We start from the raw sequence: 18,444 nt of genomic DNA on the forward strand, positions 1-18,444 counted from the left end.
CACCAGAACAGCTCTATTTTATTTACCTTTTCCTGCAGTTTTCCATGTGCTCATTGCTCCCCAGGCCCAGCCCGCAGAGCTGCTCTCCTGCAGTCCTCGGGTGCCTGAGCCTGTGTCCATCCTGCCGTGCAGAGGAGCTGCTGGCACAGGAGAGTGGCAGCCCCTCCCAGGCCACTGCAATCCTAAGGGAGCCCTGGCCAGGCTGGCTCTGAGTCTGACTGCTTCCTTGGATCTGTGCTGGTCCTGGTCCACTGGGTCCCCAGGACACAAGGAGCAGCTGCAGGCACTGTGCTGTTATTCAGCAGGGACCCTTCCACTGTGCTCAGGGCTGCTTTAGCTAATACATACAGCTCCAGGCTGGATCACTACTCCAGATGACTTTTTCCACCTGCTGAAGTACAACACACGTGCAACTACTGAACTTCACTTAAGGTTTGAAGAGACATTCACATTATTTAAAAATTCATTAAAATATTCAACTTTATTAACAGTATATTTACATTATTTTTCCTGCTCTTGGTCAACCATGGTGAATGTTCAAAGGTAAAAAAGCATTAAGCAATAACCACAAGATGAAAACATTTTAAACCTATACAATACTTTATACACAAATTTATACAAAGGAACACTTAAATAATACAACTGGACACAAAAATATACACTTTTAGAGAAATTCACATCAGTAATTGTATAAAGCTCTCTTCTGTACTAAGGGTCCTGAAAATTTAGGACTAAAACTTTAGCTCTGTAATGCAAAAGGGTTCTTGTGACAGTCCTCAAAGGCCACTATATAGCACACGACAGATTCAAGGCTATCAGCTTATAGAGTTCAGTCTGTGTATTCAAGTTTTGAGGTCCTTGATGATTACGCAAACATCAGAAATAGAGTGGTTCAATAAACGGTACAGAGGAAAGCAGAGCTTTGGAGCCAGTAATAAAATCTGTAGGCCCAAAACACCCACTTTGTATTTCAACAAGTGTTTGATACGACCGTTTCTTCAAAAATAGAAAGAGTAAATGCACTTACATAAAAATAACTTTTACTGTTCAGCAAGCGTGCTCATGTGATTTTTATATTAGTACAAACTTAAAAAAAACCTGCCATGTGACTTTTAAAAGAAATGATACCAATTCACCTCCCTACTTAAGTACATTTACATTAAGGCTTTGAATCAGCTGACCCAAGATTTTACAACATTAAAACGAATGGGTCCACATGGATGCCAGTCTGTCTCATTGAGACGTAGCATGACTAGAATTAAAGCTCACCACCGTAAGAAAACAGAAGGACACATGCTCATGCCTTGACTATTGTTTGTCTCTGAACTAAGAATGGAAAGTTTAGCAGTAACAGTATTTCCTGGCAAGAGACAAGTATGTAACAGTTTGTTTATAAAAGCAAGTAAGATTTTAGTTCATGGCAACATCTTTGGAGAAAGCTCCTGTTTCAGTTCCTACAGATTTCATGCAGAGAGATGCTTCTTAAGATTACCTTAAGAAATTACATTTTGATGGAGTCGGAATGTGTATCCCAGACTGCTGATGAAAGAAGAGTCCAAACGGTCTTCCTGGATTTCTGTCATACATTTGTATCTTGCAGTAATGGTTCTTTAGCTTCACCAGGAGCTTGTGGGCTGTGGGGATGGCCGTGGCTGCCACAGTGTTTCTTCCAGTTGCTGGATCTTACATTTAGGTTGGTATGTTCAGGAATAAACAAGGCAACAAGTAGTGCCAACAGCACAGAGCACGCTCCAAATAAGAATGGGGGTCCAGGAATTATGGAGTTCTGAAACCAACAACGAAGTGTTAACAAGCCTTTCCACGCACCTTAACAGCCTACAATTGCTAATTACCCACTTTCAAGCCCTGTTGCCTGACACAGCAGTGAATACAGTGCAGGCTTTGAGAAGGAATGTGACAGAACATTACATCCTAAGATTTAGGACAAGGGAGCACATGATTCTTACTAATGCTTGCTAACTTCCTTGTCTAGTGCAAGGTCTTCCTGCTGAGTTTCCCCAAAAACTCAATTAAAAAAAAAAACCTCAGCAGAAGGACAACAAAAACCAGAAACATTCAGCACTGCTATCTGTCCATCCTTCCCTCAAGGTATTTTCCTCACAAGGGTCACAGTTGTCTATGACTGTCAGCTGTAGCTATTACACTAAACTGGTGCATGCAATTAGATCAGCGAAGCAGCCCTCCCCTAGAGGGACTTAGGAACCTCTTTCTACACCCTCCATTGAAGAAAATGTACCACAGCATCAAACTGGAGAACTGATGAGCACAGGAGCCCTTCCTAACTTCTTTTGGAAGCAGTAAGTACAAAAGAAACATACCTGTTGTAAATGGTATTGTGTAACCATGCTACCCCCTGACGATGATTCGGGCATGGGCAGTTCATTCAATTCAACGTGAAATATATAGAATATAAATCCATAAAGCGCTGGTCCCAAACCATTACACAGACCTCGGATTCCTGTAATCATCCCTTGAACAACACCTGGGAAAAGTAAAATACATGTTCTCCTCTATCTGTAGTTATACATATATAATTATTTCTAATGCTTTAATTGACTTGAAACTAATGCAAGCAGGAAAGCTCTAAATGGTGTTGCACTATGGGTAGCAGTAAACAAGGGGCACAAAGAGCCTGTCATTATCATATATTTGAGTGGCAGTGCCTGCCATGCCAAGCTGGTTCAGAGGCCAGGATATGCACACTGTCTCACACAGGAGAGAGAGCACTGCATGCAACAGTGAAGAACAGTGCACTGAGTTTGCTGAATGTTTTGCAGCTGTAAGGCTTTGTTGAGTTTTCCCTCCGCAGCAGAAGTAGGTGGTACACACACAGTGCACCTTCCAAGCAGCTTGGATTTAATGTGGTGCCCTAAGCTCAGGTATCTGGGCTGCCCTGCCAAGACTCAGCCTGGCTGATGAGCACTAAGGCCAGCCCCCATTATGTCTGTCTAAACAGTATTCCTCAGCTAGAATTCCAAGAAGCAGGAGCAAACCTACCCTGCTGGTCGGCATCAGCAGTTCGTGAGACCAGGGCGCTGACCGCTGGGAAAGTGATGCTGGACATGGCAGCCACAGCGCCCGCTGCCCACATCATCCTGCAAAACACAGCCTGCAGTCACTGCTCTGGCTGAGCTCTGCCCTGGCAGTGCAGGCATGCTGGGCTGGCTCTGCTGCACTCGCACCCTTGGAGAAGGGATGCAGTGCACACCAGCCCTGCATCGGTCCAAGCAAAGGGAAATGTGCATACCATGGCTCTGACCCGAAGCCGTACCAGGCCAGCTGCAGTATTTGGAACCCCAGGCCCAGCAGGATGGTGTTCTTATTTCCAATGGACCGCATCAGCAAACTCAACACTATTGTCTAACAGAGAGGGCAAAAGTAAAATGTCAGAAATACAACATTCTTAAAGGTTAAACACAAGTAAGCTGATGAGTTAATGAATTAAAAAAACAACACTTGGAAACATTTTATTCTCAAAGTCAAATACATGCAGAAATATTATTTTAAAGTAGTGTTCTTCAAAAGCAGTATTTGCATTTAGCAAGTTACATGATTAAACCATCATCCCTCTTTGATGCACAAAGGATTTAGTTTTCCCTTAATGAACCAAACACTTGTTGTCAAGTGTTTTCATCTAAGTTAGAGTCTTAACCAATTTCTAGAGATCTAGAAAAAAACAAACACAGAAAAGCTGAGTTACATTTATGGAAGGAACCACAGTGTTCTCCATTCTCCACAGTGCTTCCTTCTTTTCAGCTTGCCAAGTCAGTGACACACAGAGCAATAACTCACCTGTGCAATAATGGAAAGAATCCCAAGAACTGCTATAAATGCTGCAACACTTTCAGATGAAAATCCCATTATCTATATTAAAAAAAAGGCAATTTGATTATTAACCATAAACCATGTATCATGATGTCACAAGCCCCAGTGAGGGAACACACAATGCAGAAGACCAGTATTATTCAGTTCCTTGTCTTTTCCATTACATCAAACAAATAAATAAAAATAAAGGGGCATAAATAGAAAACAATTAAATTGTTCCTTCAAAAAATAACACCAGTTTAACATTTTGAACCTCATAGTCCAAGAATAATGCAAATAATTGCAAAATACAGGAAATTGCTTTATAACTCATTCATCACTTTCCTCTCTTTTTGCATGTCTAAAAGAAACAGAACAACAACTTACATCAGTTGCTGGGAGCTTCTAAATTACATGAGTTATCTTTATTTTCCATATTAGTTCAGTAATACTGAAAACTTTCTTAAGTCTTGTAAATTTACTTTGGTTCGAATTCATACCAAAATGTTACATTACCTGTCTGAGGTATAGGAAGAAGCTGGAATATTGTCCTGCCTCTGGGAGGTAGGAAAGAAAGACTGTTATGCAGATTAGCAGCACAATGGAGTCCTGGCCGACTTTCTTCAGGGACTACGGCAAGAAAAAAGAATTACTAAACATTCCACCTTTATTTCCAGAAAGCATCCCTAGCTGGGCTCTGAAAAGCCTGACAATTAATGAAGTTGTTATGCAGCATCACCAGAGATCTTTCTGTATGTTTAGCAAGATTGTCAGCAAAAGGGTCAGCAGTGAAGCAAGGTCAAGCTTGAAGGAATTGAAGGCTTTCTGTTGCAAGCCTGAACTATTGTAAATTCCATCTCTTGCCTGGGTCCAAAGCTCAGTATCTACAAATAAAATCTTCCCAATTTAAGTAGCTTACTGCAAAGGGGTCAGCCTGTTCCCATGAAATGGGTGCTCCCCAGGACGCTGGCCTCATCTTCTCTGGCAGCGATTCCGGCACAGCCACCAGGATGAAGCAAATGTCCAGCAAGGCGATTGCTGTAGCCAGCACCACCACCAGGCTGTCACCATACGCTCGGCCAAGGTAGGCACCGATAGCAGGGCTGGTGACCAGACTTGCTGCAAAAGTTGCTGAAACCTGAAATAAATAACAGCTGGTAAGATTTGCAGTGAGACAAGTCAGTAGTGTTATTACCCACATTTCCTCCTTATCAGAAGCGTAACCATTAGTATCACACAGTGATTAAAAGTAACCTTTTCCCTATGCCTATGTGGGAGCAGCTGTGCATTTCAGACAATCACAATTTTTTAAGAAAGATTTTCTGATAACTGGACAGCAATGTGAAGCTCACAGCACTCTTGCATGTACTGACATCATTAGGTTTAATTAACTGTAGATTCTGCTGATACCTCTGGGAAGCAATGAGCTGTATTTAATGTTCATATTAGTGAAATAGGCAATGCCTGTTAAACAAAAAAAAAAGCACGTGTATAAAGGGTATATTAAATGCAATATGCTGGTTAATCCAACTCAGTAGTTGTCAGTTAATTGGCTGGCCTTGTGAAAGATATTAACTTAGAAACTGAAAGAACTTTCTCAACATCTCAATCCCTGATGTGTACAGGCACCAATAAACTATTTCATTCTATATCCATTGCTTTCAGCTTTTCCTGCTGAATGGTAATGGATTCTGTAACTTAAACACAACAAATGATTTTGTTAATCCATAATAACATGAGGCTGTCAAGGCTCCTAGGACTCGGCAGGTTGTCAGGAGATAAGAGACAAACAGAGATAACAGAGTTGTAAGAACTTCAACCAGACAAGTAACTCAGCTATGTTTGTTCTGAACTGCAGCTCAGAAGGGGAGACACAGGCAGGGGCAGTCCAGTATCACACAATGGCAGTTCCAGAACAAAAGGTGAGACTTCTGAAACAATGACAGAGTAGTAGCAGAGTGGGCAACAATACAAAAAGAACTAAAGCTCCTCAAATTACACTGTTAAGGCTGATAGCAGCCCTTAAAACAGGCATGACAGTTTTTGACAAGGCCACATTTTGTTTCATTTAGAAGCAGAATATTCAAGAGATAGAGACTGGATGACAGGAACAATTAAACAGGAAAAACTGACTCCAAATTAAAATCAACTTGCCACAGAAGAAACAAAGCCACAGCTTTGAAAAGCATTACAAACTGAAGGGCTTACTACTGAATATCATAGGAAAAGAGCCCAAACAATACATACCAAACCATAGGCCATGCTCCTCTCATGTTCTTGGGTTATGTCTGCTACATATGCAAAAACTACAGAAAATGTCACTGCAAAAACTCCAGACACAGAGATTACAGCGAAGTACCACCTAAGAACATGATAAAAAAAAATTAGAACAACTAAACAGAAACAAACAGTCTATTCAATCCAAGTGCAGTTAAACAGTAAATCACCTTGTCCAACCTATCTTGACAATTTATTGAGATAATCTTGGATAAAGCCAATGTCACTGTGTCTTGATAGAATTGTGTAACACGTGCACCAAGTACAAGCAGCACGATTTTGTAACATCTACAAAAAGTTGCTGTGATTAAGTGCTACTGAGAAACAAGGGGCTCAGCTAATAAACTTAACTGGTCTAGGACGCAAAGCAAATTAAAAACCTCAGTGTTTTGAGAACTTGGTCATTGAAAGGCCTCCACATTAGCCATATCTGTATGCTGTAGACACTAGCACTGGGCATTGGAAACCTTAGTGAACACTTAGAAAACAAGCTCCTTCTGAAGAGGGATGAGCAGCCTGTGTGACAGAGAGCAAACGGGAAAGGCTGATGGAGGTGCCTGGTGCCCGTGTCAGTGCAGGCTCCACCCTCAGGAAAGCATGGCTCAGGAGCAAGCCCAGGGCTCTGACTCCTGCCCTACCTGGGCAGTGTTCCAGCCAGTTACCAGGTCAGCAGGGTGCACACAGCATGAAGCTGGTCGATTTTAGAACTTGAGAAACGAAAGTGTAAAAGTGCTGCAACACTGTACCTTACAAATGGTTACCCCATGCACCCACATTGGGTAAGGTTTTGATTTCAGTGTCGCTGGCTGGCAGCTGAGTGAGAACTATGGCCACCATCCAGACCCACACAGTTCACTGGACAGTGCTCTCCAGCTCTGGCAGCTGTGCTGGGTGTAGGGCTTACAGCACACAGATCCAAATCAGCAGCTACTGAAATTCTGACCAAGGCCTTTGGCCTTATGGCAGCTGCTTCAGGTTGACTGTACTCCCAAGCTTTGCACAGACATAATACAAAAGCCTCAACCTTCCTTGATGCACAAAAGAACATTTTATCACAATGCTACACACACAAGCACTGATAGCAACCTTGAAAAACAACAGCCAATCTGGCATGAAACAATTTACTAACCACGGGCTGATCTTCATGAGTGGTATTGGTGCACAGGTGAAAAACACTGTTAGCAGCAAGAAGGACTTCCGTCCCCACACATCAGACAGGGCACCTATGAGTGGGGCACTGAGGAACGACAGCAAGCCCTGATGGAACAAAACATGTGAAGTCAACTGAGAGCTCAGACTTGGGGTAGCTGACCACAGCACAGCCTGAGAGCAGCCTGGGCTCTGGTTCCATTCAAGCCAATGGCTACAGTGCAATGCACCAGAGGCAATGTGGCCTCACTGATCTTCTATCCCACGTCTGACCACATAAAACTCAAGATCTGTCATCTCAGAGCTACACAAAATTCAAAATGCAGATGATCCAGTCATACAAGCAGTTTCATGAGCTGTGCTTTATAGTCTACTGGAGCAAACTCCAAGTGAAAAATTACCCACTTTCAGCACCACATGCATCATTTGGGATTAAGGAACCACCTTTTTATTTGCTGAACCCAAACAGTAGATACAGACCAGGCAATACCCTACTAAAAGTAAAAAGAGGCACATTTGCACTTTCAGCAGTTATTTATTCCCATTTTATTCATGCTGTGAAAGCCATATTGAAAAACCTCTTGACTGTTTCTCTCAGTTGGCATTTATTTCTACATTCCTCCCACCATTCACTTTAAATTGTACTTGTGATTAACTTCTGTCAACTTACCTTTACTCCTTGAATTAGACCATTCATTAGAAATGTATGTTTTGGGAAGGTTTCATGCAAAACCTGGAGAGGAAACATGAATACAGTCATTTACACAATATGAACTACAAATATTGCTCATGATACATCCAACTTTATGATGCACAGCAGTTTTTTTTTTATTTTTCATAGAATACAGAGGAAAAATAGAAGAAAAAAGGGCAAACCACAAATAATGTGACTAGTTTTTAATTTGCATGGAAGCCATTTTGATATTTCAGCGCCTGAAATATAAATAAACACAGAGAACCTAGAAAATGATCTCTGACCAGATTCTCCAAATGCTACTGTGTCATCTGTTGAGCACGGAGGAAAAACAGAGGAGAGATGTCCTCATCCTGAAGTGGCTCTCAGTTTGGTAAGCAGAATCCAGAAATGCAGCTGTCTCAGTCTGATTTGTGTTTAGATGAGAGGGATTCTATTCAGTGATGATGTGCAGTTCATACCCCAGACACTGCTGATGGGTAACATCAGCTCTCAGAGCAGCACCAAGACTGCTTTTAAAGTGGAGCTGGCTTGGGAGATTTTTAAGCCTTCACTCCTTTCAATCTGTCATCGTTTATCACTCATAAATTAAATCCAAATTAAAAGCAACCAACTAGATGAGAAAGTACCTTGATACAAACACATTGGTATGGCTGTTTCACTCATCATGGGGATGCTTTGACTGATGTAACAGACTGGTGTAACTGGTTACCACATTTCAAGTATATTTTTGTCCTTACATTTGTAATATGCCAATATTTTATGGTATCTTGAAAGGAAAGATAATTTCATTACCACCTTACTGGTTTCAATCAGAAACTATTTACATGTAAGCTTGAGTGTTAGCAGACTTGCATGTAAATAGCTGTGCTACACCATTACTCTGCTATAATGAAATAAATGAAATTTCTGATACCATCTAAAAATACAGAACTTTTAACTTGCACTACAGAGCAGCTCAGTGATATGTAATTTTCATTTCACGCAATTTAGAAGATGCTCAGTGCCTTTGCAGTAATTGTCCCACCTCCCAAACAGTGAGAAAAAGCTCCTAAGGATCACCTACCACTAAAGTGGGAGCTGTCAGGAGTCCCCAGGCAAAAAACTCCAAGAAGATCACGATAACAGCATGGTAGACACTGGGTGAACCTATTCCTTGAGGCTGAAATAAGAGAAAAGACAGGTGATTAAAACATCTGATCATCTATTAAGAGTCATGAGAAATGCATTTGAACACTATAAACAGAACAATTAACAATGAAACAGGATTCAAAACTTGGGAATAGTTACCCAACTAACTGGTATGGAATAAGCCTCCTTTTTTTAACCCTTTGAGGCGAATGGCCTGAAGTGTCCTACTCTTACTGTGCAGAATCCTTCAGTGCCATCTCAAAAATATAAACCACTTACACTGCCAGTTCAGGAAACAAGGATGTTACAGGGAAGAGACTCTTCTTCAGACAACTAGTTAGTTTTCCTTAGAAGTGCTTAAGTGTACACATGGACACAAAGCCACATGGAATCCAGTTTCAGTGCTCACACTCAGCTATCCCAAGTCTCACCACCCAGCCTATCAAACAGCTCTTCTGTTACTGAAAGGCACCACTGCTCCATACAAAACATAGCTCTAAACCAGGAGAGAAACTAAAATCATCAACACCAGAAGCAAATCTGAGGAACAGCACTGATCACTTCCCAAATACTGAGTGCAGGCCTATCAGTTACAGTGTGCTTCAAATGCAGGAAGAGATGCAGATAAAAGATTTGACAAAAGAAACTTGAAATTCTCAGTGATTAGGTAGAATCAGAAGCAGCTTTTGAAGAGAACAAAAAGAGAATGGGTGGGAAAACCTGCTCATCTTGTAGACTCTGTAAATGCTGTCAAACAACATGCCACAGTTCAACATTTGCAAATTAAGGATAGGGTTCACTAATTATTCTCATATGAAAGCAGCATGAATAACTCCTCAGAAATTTCATACATGTTCTTTCACTTGGAAGCGCTGCCTTAACATCTGCTTTGCTGCTTTTGTGCAAAGGTGAGTTACTAACAGCGTGGCCCTGATGTGATCAGACCTGGCATTTACACTGAGCACACACACAGGCTAAGGACCTCAGCTGCCTCCCAAGAAGGCTCACTGGGATTTTACCAATCCCAGTGTGTAAGTAGCTCATGGAGAAGTAAATACAAGAGCCAGACTCTTCTCAGAAGTGTCAGTGACAGGACTGCAGGCATATACTGAAATACAAGGAATTATACTTGAACCTCAGAAAAGCAACCCTTCCTGAAAAAGGCTAATCAGTGAAGTGTGGAGCTGCCAACCTCCAAACCCCACCAGACACAGCCCTGAGCAAACTGCTCCAGCTGACCCTATCTGGGGTAAGAGACTGGGGCAGTTGGATTAGTGATGTTGGAGGTGCCTTCCAGCCTCAAATACTACACAATTTTAAGTTGCAGTTAGGTAATACTTCCAATATTTCCAACATAGAAAAATGTAGGAAATAAATACAGAGAACCTCACTGCCTACTCACTCCTATTGCTAAATAAGATCATAAGATAATTTTTAATTAATCAATATGATAATTTTCAAAAGTAACCATAACAGTCTGTAAAAGGTGAAATACAAAAGCAGCTCAGCACTGTGCTATTTTTCTTTCCCAAGGCCTCTTCAGTAAATAGAGATACACCATACCGATATTTCTGCTGTTTTTTCTGCCCACTCTCCCAAGGATGTAAATTAACAGTCTTTGTAGGTATAGAGAGTGGCTATAATTATCCTCTCTTCCCACAATTCCTCTCCCTTTCCACCCACAATCCTTATTTTAGCTTTGGGTTAAAAATTCATCCAGCTCTGCACAAACTGCAGTATCAATGTTAGCTGTTTGACTCAGTCTCATGAAATCAGGTTCACTCTGATAGATCCCTGTCATGTTGCTGGCTGGTGACCCCCCAGGCCTGGCAGACAGTGAGGGAGGTGTCCCAAACCGTCCCAGCCCTCCCAGCGTGGGGGTCAGGGCACCCCATTCCCAGCAAACACCAGTGACTCCATCTGTGCCCAGCTCCGGGCAGCTCCAAGAGCACCGGCACCAAGGCAAACAGCAGCACAAAGGCAGTGGCTGCTGCTGCCCTGAGAGCCTCAGCTGGCTCACTGCTGCCCCTGCCATGGCACCCAGCTGGGAGCAATCCCACAGAGCTTCCCAACACGCTGACAGTAACAAGCACAAGTGACACTTAGATCACTATGGTGCAACTTCCCCGCTTTCCTGTTGCTAGTGCTCACTTATCTCAGGTACTGTTATTTGTTCTTATCTATTAAAAAAGATAAGAAGTCATTCAGTCCCATTGAGATCCCCACCTCTACATTCATTTTTAAAGGTGGTGGCAACTATCAGCAGCAGGGGTGCTTCTGAGGCGAGAGGGCACAGGGAGGATAAGCAGTTACAGTGCAGTGTATCAAGATCCATTGCAAGCACTCAGTCCCCAAGGTCTCAGTGGCAGCCTGAGGCTCTCAGAGCCCACGGTGCAGTGCAGCTGCTGGGTGCCCAGCCCTGCTGTACCCCTCAAACCTCCCCTGTACTCTCCTAACGGGCCAGCACAGTGCAGTGCAATGGCACAAGTGCAACCGAAGCAGAAGGCCCCAGACTGGAAAGAAAAGATGCAGAGTCCTTGTGAGAACAAGCTGGAACTGAGATGTTCCCATCACAGTAACAGCAACCCTCCTGTGTCACCTGCAGCCAGAGCAGAGCACATCTGTGCCTGGCTAACCCTGCTGCACAAACAGGGCTCCAAGAACGCCTCTTCCTCTGGTTAGAGAGGAGATGCCTTTAATCAAACACTTTGTACTGTCACTCATGCCACTGATAAAAAGTGTACATGCCAGGCAAGCCCCAGAACACACATCTGACAACAACAGAATAACCATAAAAGCAACAGAGGTATTGTGCGTAAGACCACAGCTGCTGCTCCTCTGCTGGAAAGGAAAAAAGTACCAAATGAAGTCCTAATCTCTAGTTCATTTCATGCCTGCTTCAAAAATGCATCATTGTACACAAGATGAATACATAAAGGAAGGAAAAATTTAAATTGTTGGGGAAAAAGAAGTGTTGAAACAGAAGTTGTGGCTGCCCCACCCCTGGAAGTGCTCAGTGGCAGGCCAGGTGGGATTTTGAGCAGCCTGGTCTATGGGAGGTGTCCTTGCCCATGGCAGGGGGTTGGAAATAGATGATCCTTAAAAGTCTCTTCCAACCCAAACCATTTGTGATTCCATGAAACCACATCACTGGTGTTACTGCCTCTCCTTTGGTGAAATCTGACAACACACACTTGAGTACAACACACCATTACACATTCTTTCTGTGACACAGCTACTAAAGCTGCAAACAGAAAAACACAAAAATATCACCAAGCAGCAACCCAAGCTCCTGCACCACCCACTCTTTTGTCACGGAGACCCAGCAGAAACTGCAGTGGGAAGAGAGGCTTTGCAGAAACAATGGGTGGGTTTTCCTTTCTGCTTGTTTGGGGGTTTTTTTGGTTTCCAATCAGAAACTCTTTCTGCCTGTGCCACTGCCTCATTAACCATCTGTACATTACCCATTCTGGCTCACACAATTTGGTCTGATGTCAAACAGCTCCAAAACAAACCAATCAGGCTGGAAAGTTTGCACCACGATGCTTGATTAATGACTGGTTTGCCAGTGGCAAACACTGAAGACATGGGGGCCATTTCCAGGAACCTGTTTCCCACAATGTCACACACCACACTGGGTAACAAATGAAGCAGCTGAGGACACTGAAGTCCAGCTTAACATTCCAGCAAATATTAAAAAATTCCACACACTAAGTTTCTGCTGTCGCTATAAAGAACACTCTTATATCAAACATCATAACTTAAAAATATGTATTTAAGACAAATATTTTCCCAAACATTTATTTGAAGGCAGAAAGTATCACAAGTGGAAGATTTTGTTGCCTAACAACAATCTACATACCTTCATGTAATGTTTATGGCTCATTTTTACGTGATTTCCAAAAATTAGATTAGTACAGAACTCATGGGAGTTGGCACTCAGCTTTTGAAACTGGAGGCACTGAATGATGTACTGAAAGTATCACGGAATGCAGTTATTGTAACATACTTTCTCCTCTCTGGGCAAAAGGAAATTAAAGTTGAGCGGTTAGGGACGCTTGGAACCACACTGTATCTTAATCAATGATACTCCCAGAGAAATTATGGAGCACCATGTGCACTGAGTGACATTTACTCTGCTTGTACTACTCAACATAAAAAATACTTGCATTTAACCTCTGTACAAGGTAATCTCATACATTTCTATCTTTAAAAACAGCAGAAACACATCCAGGAAAACACCAACAACCAATACCAGAATTAATTTTGACTTCAGTAATCCAGCCAGTTGGCCACTTCGATGAACAAGTACAGTGACTCTCACACCTATCTCTTCTCCATTATTGTTCCAAAAAGACAAACTGAAGTCTGTGAAGACGTCTCTTGATTTGAAATAAAGCCAATGTATTTAGAACAGGCACATCGAAGCTACATAGTGTTACAAAGTGGAAAAAATCCAGGGGCAATGATACATTGGAAGTAATGGCACCCATCAATGCAAAAAAAAACAAACCTACAAAAAACCTACAAAAAAACCAAAAAACACACCCAAACCAGCTCCAAGCTCCAGCAGCCAAAACACTTAACAACTTCCTTTCTTCTTCGAATTTATGTATTTACGAGGAAGCAAAACAGTGGTAAGAACCACAAAGCCTCTCTCCCAGGCGCCCTTTGCGGAACCGCTCAGGCGCTGGTGTCAGTCCCGCTCTCGGTTCTGTCTGCCAGGGGCACCGCGGGCACAGCGCTCCGTGCCCCGCAGCCGCCGCTCAGGGGAGCCGCGCTCGGCGCGGGTGGGCTCGGCCATGCCCCGCTCACCTCGGCCGGCCCTAACGACCCGCCGTGCCCCGGGCCCGGCGCCTGAGGCCGCAGTCGCTCCCAGACCCCAAACCCGGCCCACACGAGGCACGAACTGCGCTTACGGGCGGAGCAAAGCGGCCCGACGCGCTCACAGGTGTTCTGGGGCAGCCGCCCCGCGAACACCGGCCCGAGCTGCCGTGCGCGGCCATCGGGGCTGCGGCGGCCGTGAGGGCACCGCCGTCGACACAGGCGCGGCCGCCCGAGGCCCGCGGGCCCACCGACCCCCGCCGGACCGGGCCCTGCCCGTCCGGGGCCGGCCCCGCACCGCCACGGAGCCCGGGGCCCGCCGCCGCCGCCAGCCGTCCCCCGGGCCGTCCCGCGCCCCCGGCCTCACCGTCCCGCCGTCTTTAATGATGATCTTCTTGGCCAGCATGATGCTGCGGTTCACGGCGCGCTTCTTCTTCTTCCCCGCCTGGGTCATTTTACCATCGCACCCCGGGGGCGGCACCAGCGGCCCCTCCCGGCTCCCTTCGGGCCTCGGCTCCCTCCGTCCCTCCGGCGCGGCCGCCGCCACCCCTCACGCGCCCGCCGCCATCTTGCGCAGCCCCACCGCGCGCGCAGCTGGCGCTGCGCATCACGCGATCGCGCCATTGGCCGCGCGCCGGTCACGTGTGCGGGGCGCTCCCCCCGCCCTGGGAAGTGCGGGCGGAGCCGGGACAGCGGGGCCACCGCCGGGAAGTGCGGGCCGAGCCGGGAGAGCAGCGCCAGGAAGTGTGGGCCGAGCCGGGACAGCGGGGCCACCGCCGGGAAGTGCGGGGCTGAGCCGGGACAGCGGGGCCACCGCCGGGAAGTGCGGGCCGAGCCGGGAGAGCAGCGCCGGGAAGTGCGGGCCGAGCCGGGAGAGCGGGGCCACCGCCGGGAAGTGCGGGCTGAGCCGGGAGAGCAGCGCCAGGAAGTGCGGGCCGAGCCGGGCAGCGGCGCCGCTGGGCGGCCCCCACAGCCTCCGCCACTCGGCACCCCCAGCCTGACAACGCCACGGGCTAAAGCACCGAGCGCGGCCCCGCGGGAACCTCAGGTTCTCATCCGGTCCCCCCAAGCATCACCCGTCCCTCCCGAATCGAAACACCCGGCCCCGCTTCCTCCCTCCTGGAGCTGCTGAGGCGCCCGGGAAAAAGGACCAAAGGAAGGCAGTTAGTACGGGATATACCTGACAGTTCTAGAGCCAGAGTACACAAACAGAGATCATCCACAATAATGATCCAGCTTGGAGACAGATACTCTTCTTTCTTACTATCAAGCTTTAAACTTAGCTTATGAAAGCTCTAACACCTTCAAAAGGGCAGGTCATCCCAGTTCTGCTTCACCACAGCGCCTGCAAGTAACAAGATAACAGGATCAGCTTCCCCATAGCAGCGTGCCCATTAGTGGAGAGAATCTTTTAGAAACATGTTGCTGGCATTATTGGGTTTTCTGTGGCTTATAAATTCATCCGCTGTTGATGACTGGCATCACTAAGGAGCTACAACTGTCCATTACATACCATTACATTCATGATACAGACACAAGTTTCCATGGCTGTATCCATGTATCAGTCTGTTCTCTGTGCTCTTACTCCTCCATCTTTCAGTCCTCTTGCTGCTTATCTCCATCTCCCCAGCTCCTGTGACATCCCTCTTTCCCCCAAAACCTCAGCTGCGCAGGAACAGCTTTTTGTCCCTACCAACAGTGGAACTTATCCCTGAGGTAGAGCGGCACCGCAGCTCCCACCACGTTAGCAAACGGGTGTCAATCACTCACCACTTAGGATCGTGGGGACTTGGGTTAAACCCTTAGCCTTAAGCACCCCTTATCTCATCATAATGCACCTTTTAAGGAATTTAGAACTCACCGATGCACAGCCCGACTCAGACCAATGGATCTAGACAAAGACAAGCCAACTCCAGCTCACGAAACCTAGTGTGTCCAGAGGGTCTGGGATGTTTGCTATTATCAGTCATTTGTTACAAGTATCAGGGTGTCACATGAAGTATTTGACAATTCTGTCCCACTTCTACTTGAAAAGGAGAGGGGTCCGAAGATGCTGGCATAGTTTCAAGTCCATTCCTCAGAGGGCTGTTTGATTTTGGTGGGAAAGTCACACACAGACATGGAGGTGACATGTAAGGGATTCACCTCAAAAGTCAACACAACTACAACATCAGCAAAGTAATTTGGTAACTAGGCTGACAAGATGGTTTTCTATCCACACCTTCATATTAGACCAACACCTGTTATTGATGTCAAAATGCATTTAAGTATCAAGTTTGCTCATGTAGACAGAGCAGATGATTCAAATAATGAGAATGTAAATAAACTCAAATAATGAGAATGTAGAATACATTTACTGTTGCTGCCATGAAATTCAGCCAGCTACATGTCTTCAAATATTAAACTCCACTCACCTACAAAAGTCCCAACATAATCTGCTCTAACATTATTTAATTTATATATTAACATAACATTAACCTTCATATTTAACATTATTAACACAGACTCCTGAGTAAGAGAAACAAGAACTGTCTGTAATGTCTAAACACCCACAGTGTTCAACCCTCTCTACTAAGTAAATACTACTACCTGCTAGCTGTAGAAGTCATTACCATCATTTTGGAAGAGGGATGAAAAAGGACAGAGTACTTATCTCCCTAAGGGTATTCCAAGGCACAGGCAGATGATGGTTTCACTAATTTCAGGTAAGATTCCTCAGGGAGTGCCTTTACACCAAGCTTGAAGAACAATGTCCCTAGATAAGGAATCATTAATTTGTTACCTAATAGCATAAAACTTTCAATTTAAATCGTGTTGCATGTTAACATTCAGAGCAGGGCAAAATTGGCAAAAGAAACTGATAGAAATGAGGTGTCCTGAAAACTGCTTGTGAAATGACCCAGTTTTATTATATGAATCTGCAGAACAGGCAGAGAAACGTTATCCATCATCTACAGAAACTGCTTGTGAACTCTGTTCAGGTCTTTGACATATTGTAAATTACAGCTATTCATGGCTCTTACAGTGTTACAGTGTTTTACAGCCACACCCCACACTATAACTTGGTACTGATACTCAGGTGCTCCCTACCACCCCTGGTTCAGGGCACATCTGGGGTTTCAGACCAGAAGAGCATCACAAGAACACTGCAAGAAATCATGACACAATGGTCAAAAAGAAGCACGTGCATAAGGCAAGTCTCTCCTTTTAACAAAGCTCTCAAACAGTTTTTAATCATATTCCTAATAAAGCCAATGCTTAATTTCAACCACTTTATTACTATAGTGGCATTATCTACTCATATAGAAGAAAAAAAATACAGTATTTTATCTTAATATGGATTAAAAGAAGGACTGTGTTAGGTCCTGTAAGATGCATTCCAGTGCTCAGCAGTGTTAGACCAAAAAAAAATAACCTTTTCCAAATTGCCTGGAAACACCATACATTAGAACTGTATTCAGTGTAATCACACACGAATATCAACGTGTAAAAAACTAAGACTACCTTAAAATTTTTGCTACAATGTTTGAATACTATATTTGGGCTCATATATTGACAACAAGGACAAAGTTTTAAAAAAATCTAAAAAAATCATGGCAGCAAATACAAACATATGCTTAGCATATAAGCAATTCTTACTGAGCTATAAATCACTAATGAAATTAATATTTCTAATTACAGTCAGAATGATGACGGGAGGTTGCAGACAAGTTAATGTGCCATGTCTACTCTTGGATGCAAATGTGCAGCAGACATTCAAGAGCAAGAACAAGCACTGAATGGCAAGTCAGGACACTATTTCTTGTTCTAGAAAGAGTTAGAAATTCAGCTGAGAAATACTTATAAAAAGCTAAGAATTCAACTGAACAGAACTTTGGACAGTAACTGAAGCAGAAGATATGATCTAATCAATTTCACATATTTTGTTGCATTTTGCCCCAAATTTTTCTTTATAGAATGTCTTAATTCTAGATACCTAAAAACATACAATGAGCTTACCTGGAAAGAACAGGACTCTCTTCCTCTGGAAATTAATCAGCATTAAAAATGAAAAGAACAATTAAAACAAAGGCAAGGAAACAATATTTGGACTTTCTTACAGTAATGCACCATCTTAGGTAATGACAAATTACACATATATGCTATAATACCATCTTATACATAACTGTTACCTTTCTAATACACAAAAAACCCCTTTTACTGGTTTTTAATAACTCATTCTCACAAATATAGAGAACATAGATTTCAGATATGAAAGGAATGCATAATCCTCCTCAACATAATATCCAGCAAGAAACATTGTCACCAGGAGGAAACAAGCAACAAATTCAAATTTGGAAAATGCCAATTGCTTAAATACAACAGAACATGCAGGGCTGATCAGGAAATACATTCAAATATGAAAGTTACTGACAACAAAAAACAGAAGAAATGCAATGTTTCATTTATCAATTAAAAAAAATAAACAAAGTCTATTACAGTATTTTGAATTACAGCCACAAAAATAAGTTAAAAACACATACAAAAGAATTATGTACTACTAA

General features: G+C 43.9%; 1 protein-coding gene across 1 annotated transcript; it reads right to left on the reverse strand.

The window, feature by feature from the left end:
- Positions 1-462: 462 nt before the first annotated feature.
- On the reverse strand, positions 463-14,436 carry MFSD14A (major facilitator superfamily domain containing 14A). The gene is made up of 12 exons (XM_058808288.1): positions 14,268-14,436; positions 9,012-9,107; positions 7,922-7,984; positions 7,232-7,359; positions 6,073-6,187; positions 4,745-4,963; positions 4,342-4,455; positions 3,814-3,885; positions 3,269-3,381; positions 3,019-3,116; positions 2,340-2,503; positions 463-1,786 (listed from the first exon to the last, which is right to left on the reverse strand). The coding sequence occupies exons 1-12, from the start codon at positions 14,352-14,354 to the stop codon at positions 1,580-1,582; spliced, it is 1,476 nt and encodes a 491-aa protein (XP_058664271.1). The 5' UTR covers positions 14,355-14,436; the 3' UTR covers positions 463-1,579.
- Between the last annotated feature and the right edge of the window lie 4,008 nt (positions 14,437-18,444).

This window comes from Ammospiza caudacuta, chromosome 7 (genome assembly GCF_027887145.1).
Source record: "Ammospiza caudacuta isolate bAmmCau1 chromosome 7, bAmmCau1.pri, whole genome shotgun sequence".
Taxonomy (NCBI): domain Eukaryota; kingdom Metazoa; phylum Chordata; class Aves; order Passeriformes; family Passerellidae; genus Ammospiza; species Ammospiza caudacuta.

Bases quoted from the DNA above. Each gene is read 5' to 3' on its own strand.
- MFSD14A (XM_058808288.1), bottom strand. From the start codon at position 14,354: ATGACCCAGGCGGGGAAGAAGAAGAAGCGCGCCGTGAACCGCAGCATC. The intron at 9,108-14,267 runs GTGAGGCCGGGG...CTCTTATTTCAG, and splicing joins TCATTAAAGACGGCGGGACG to CCTCAAGGAATAGGTTCACC. The intron at 3,117-3,268 runs GTATGCACATTT...TGTGTTTTGCAG, and splicing joins GGCTTCGGGTCAGAGCCATG to GATGATGTGGGCAGCGGGCG.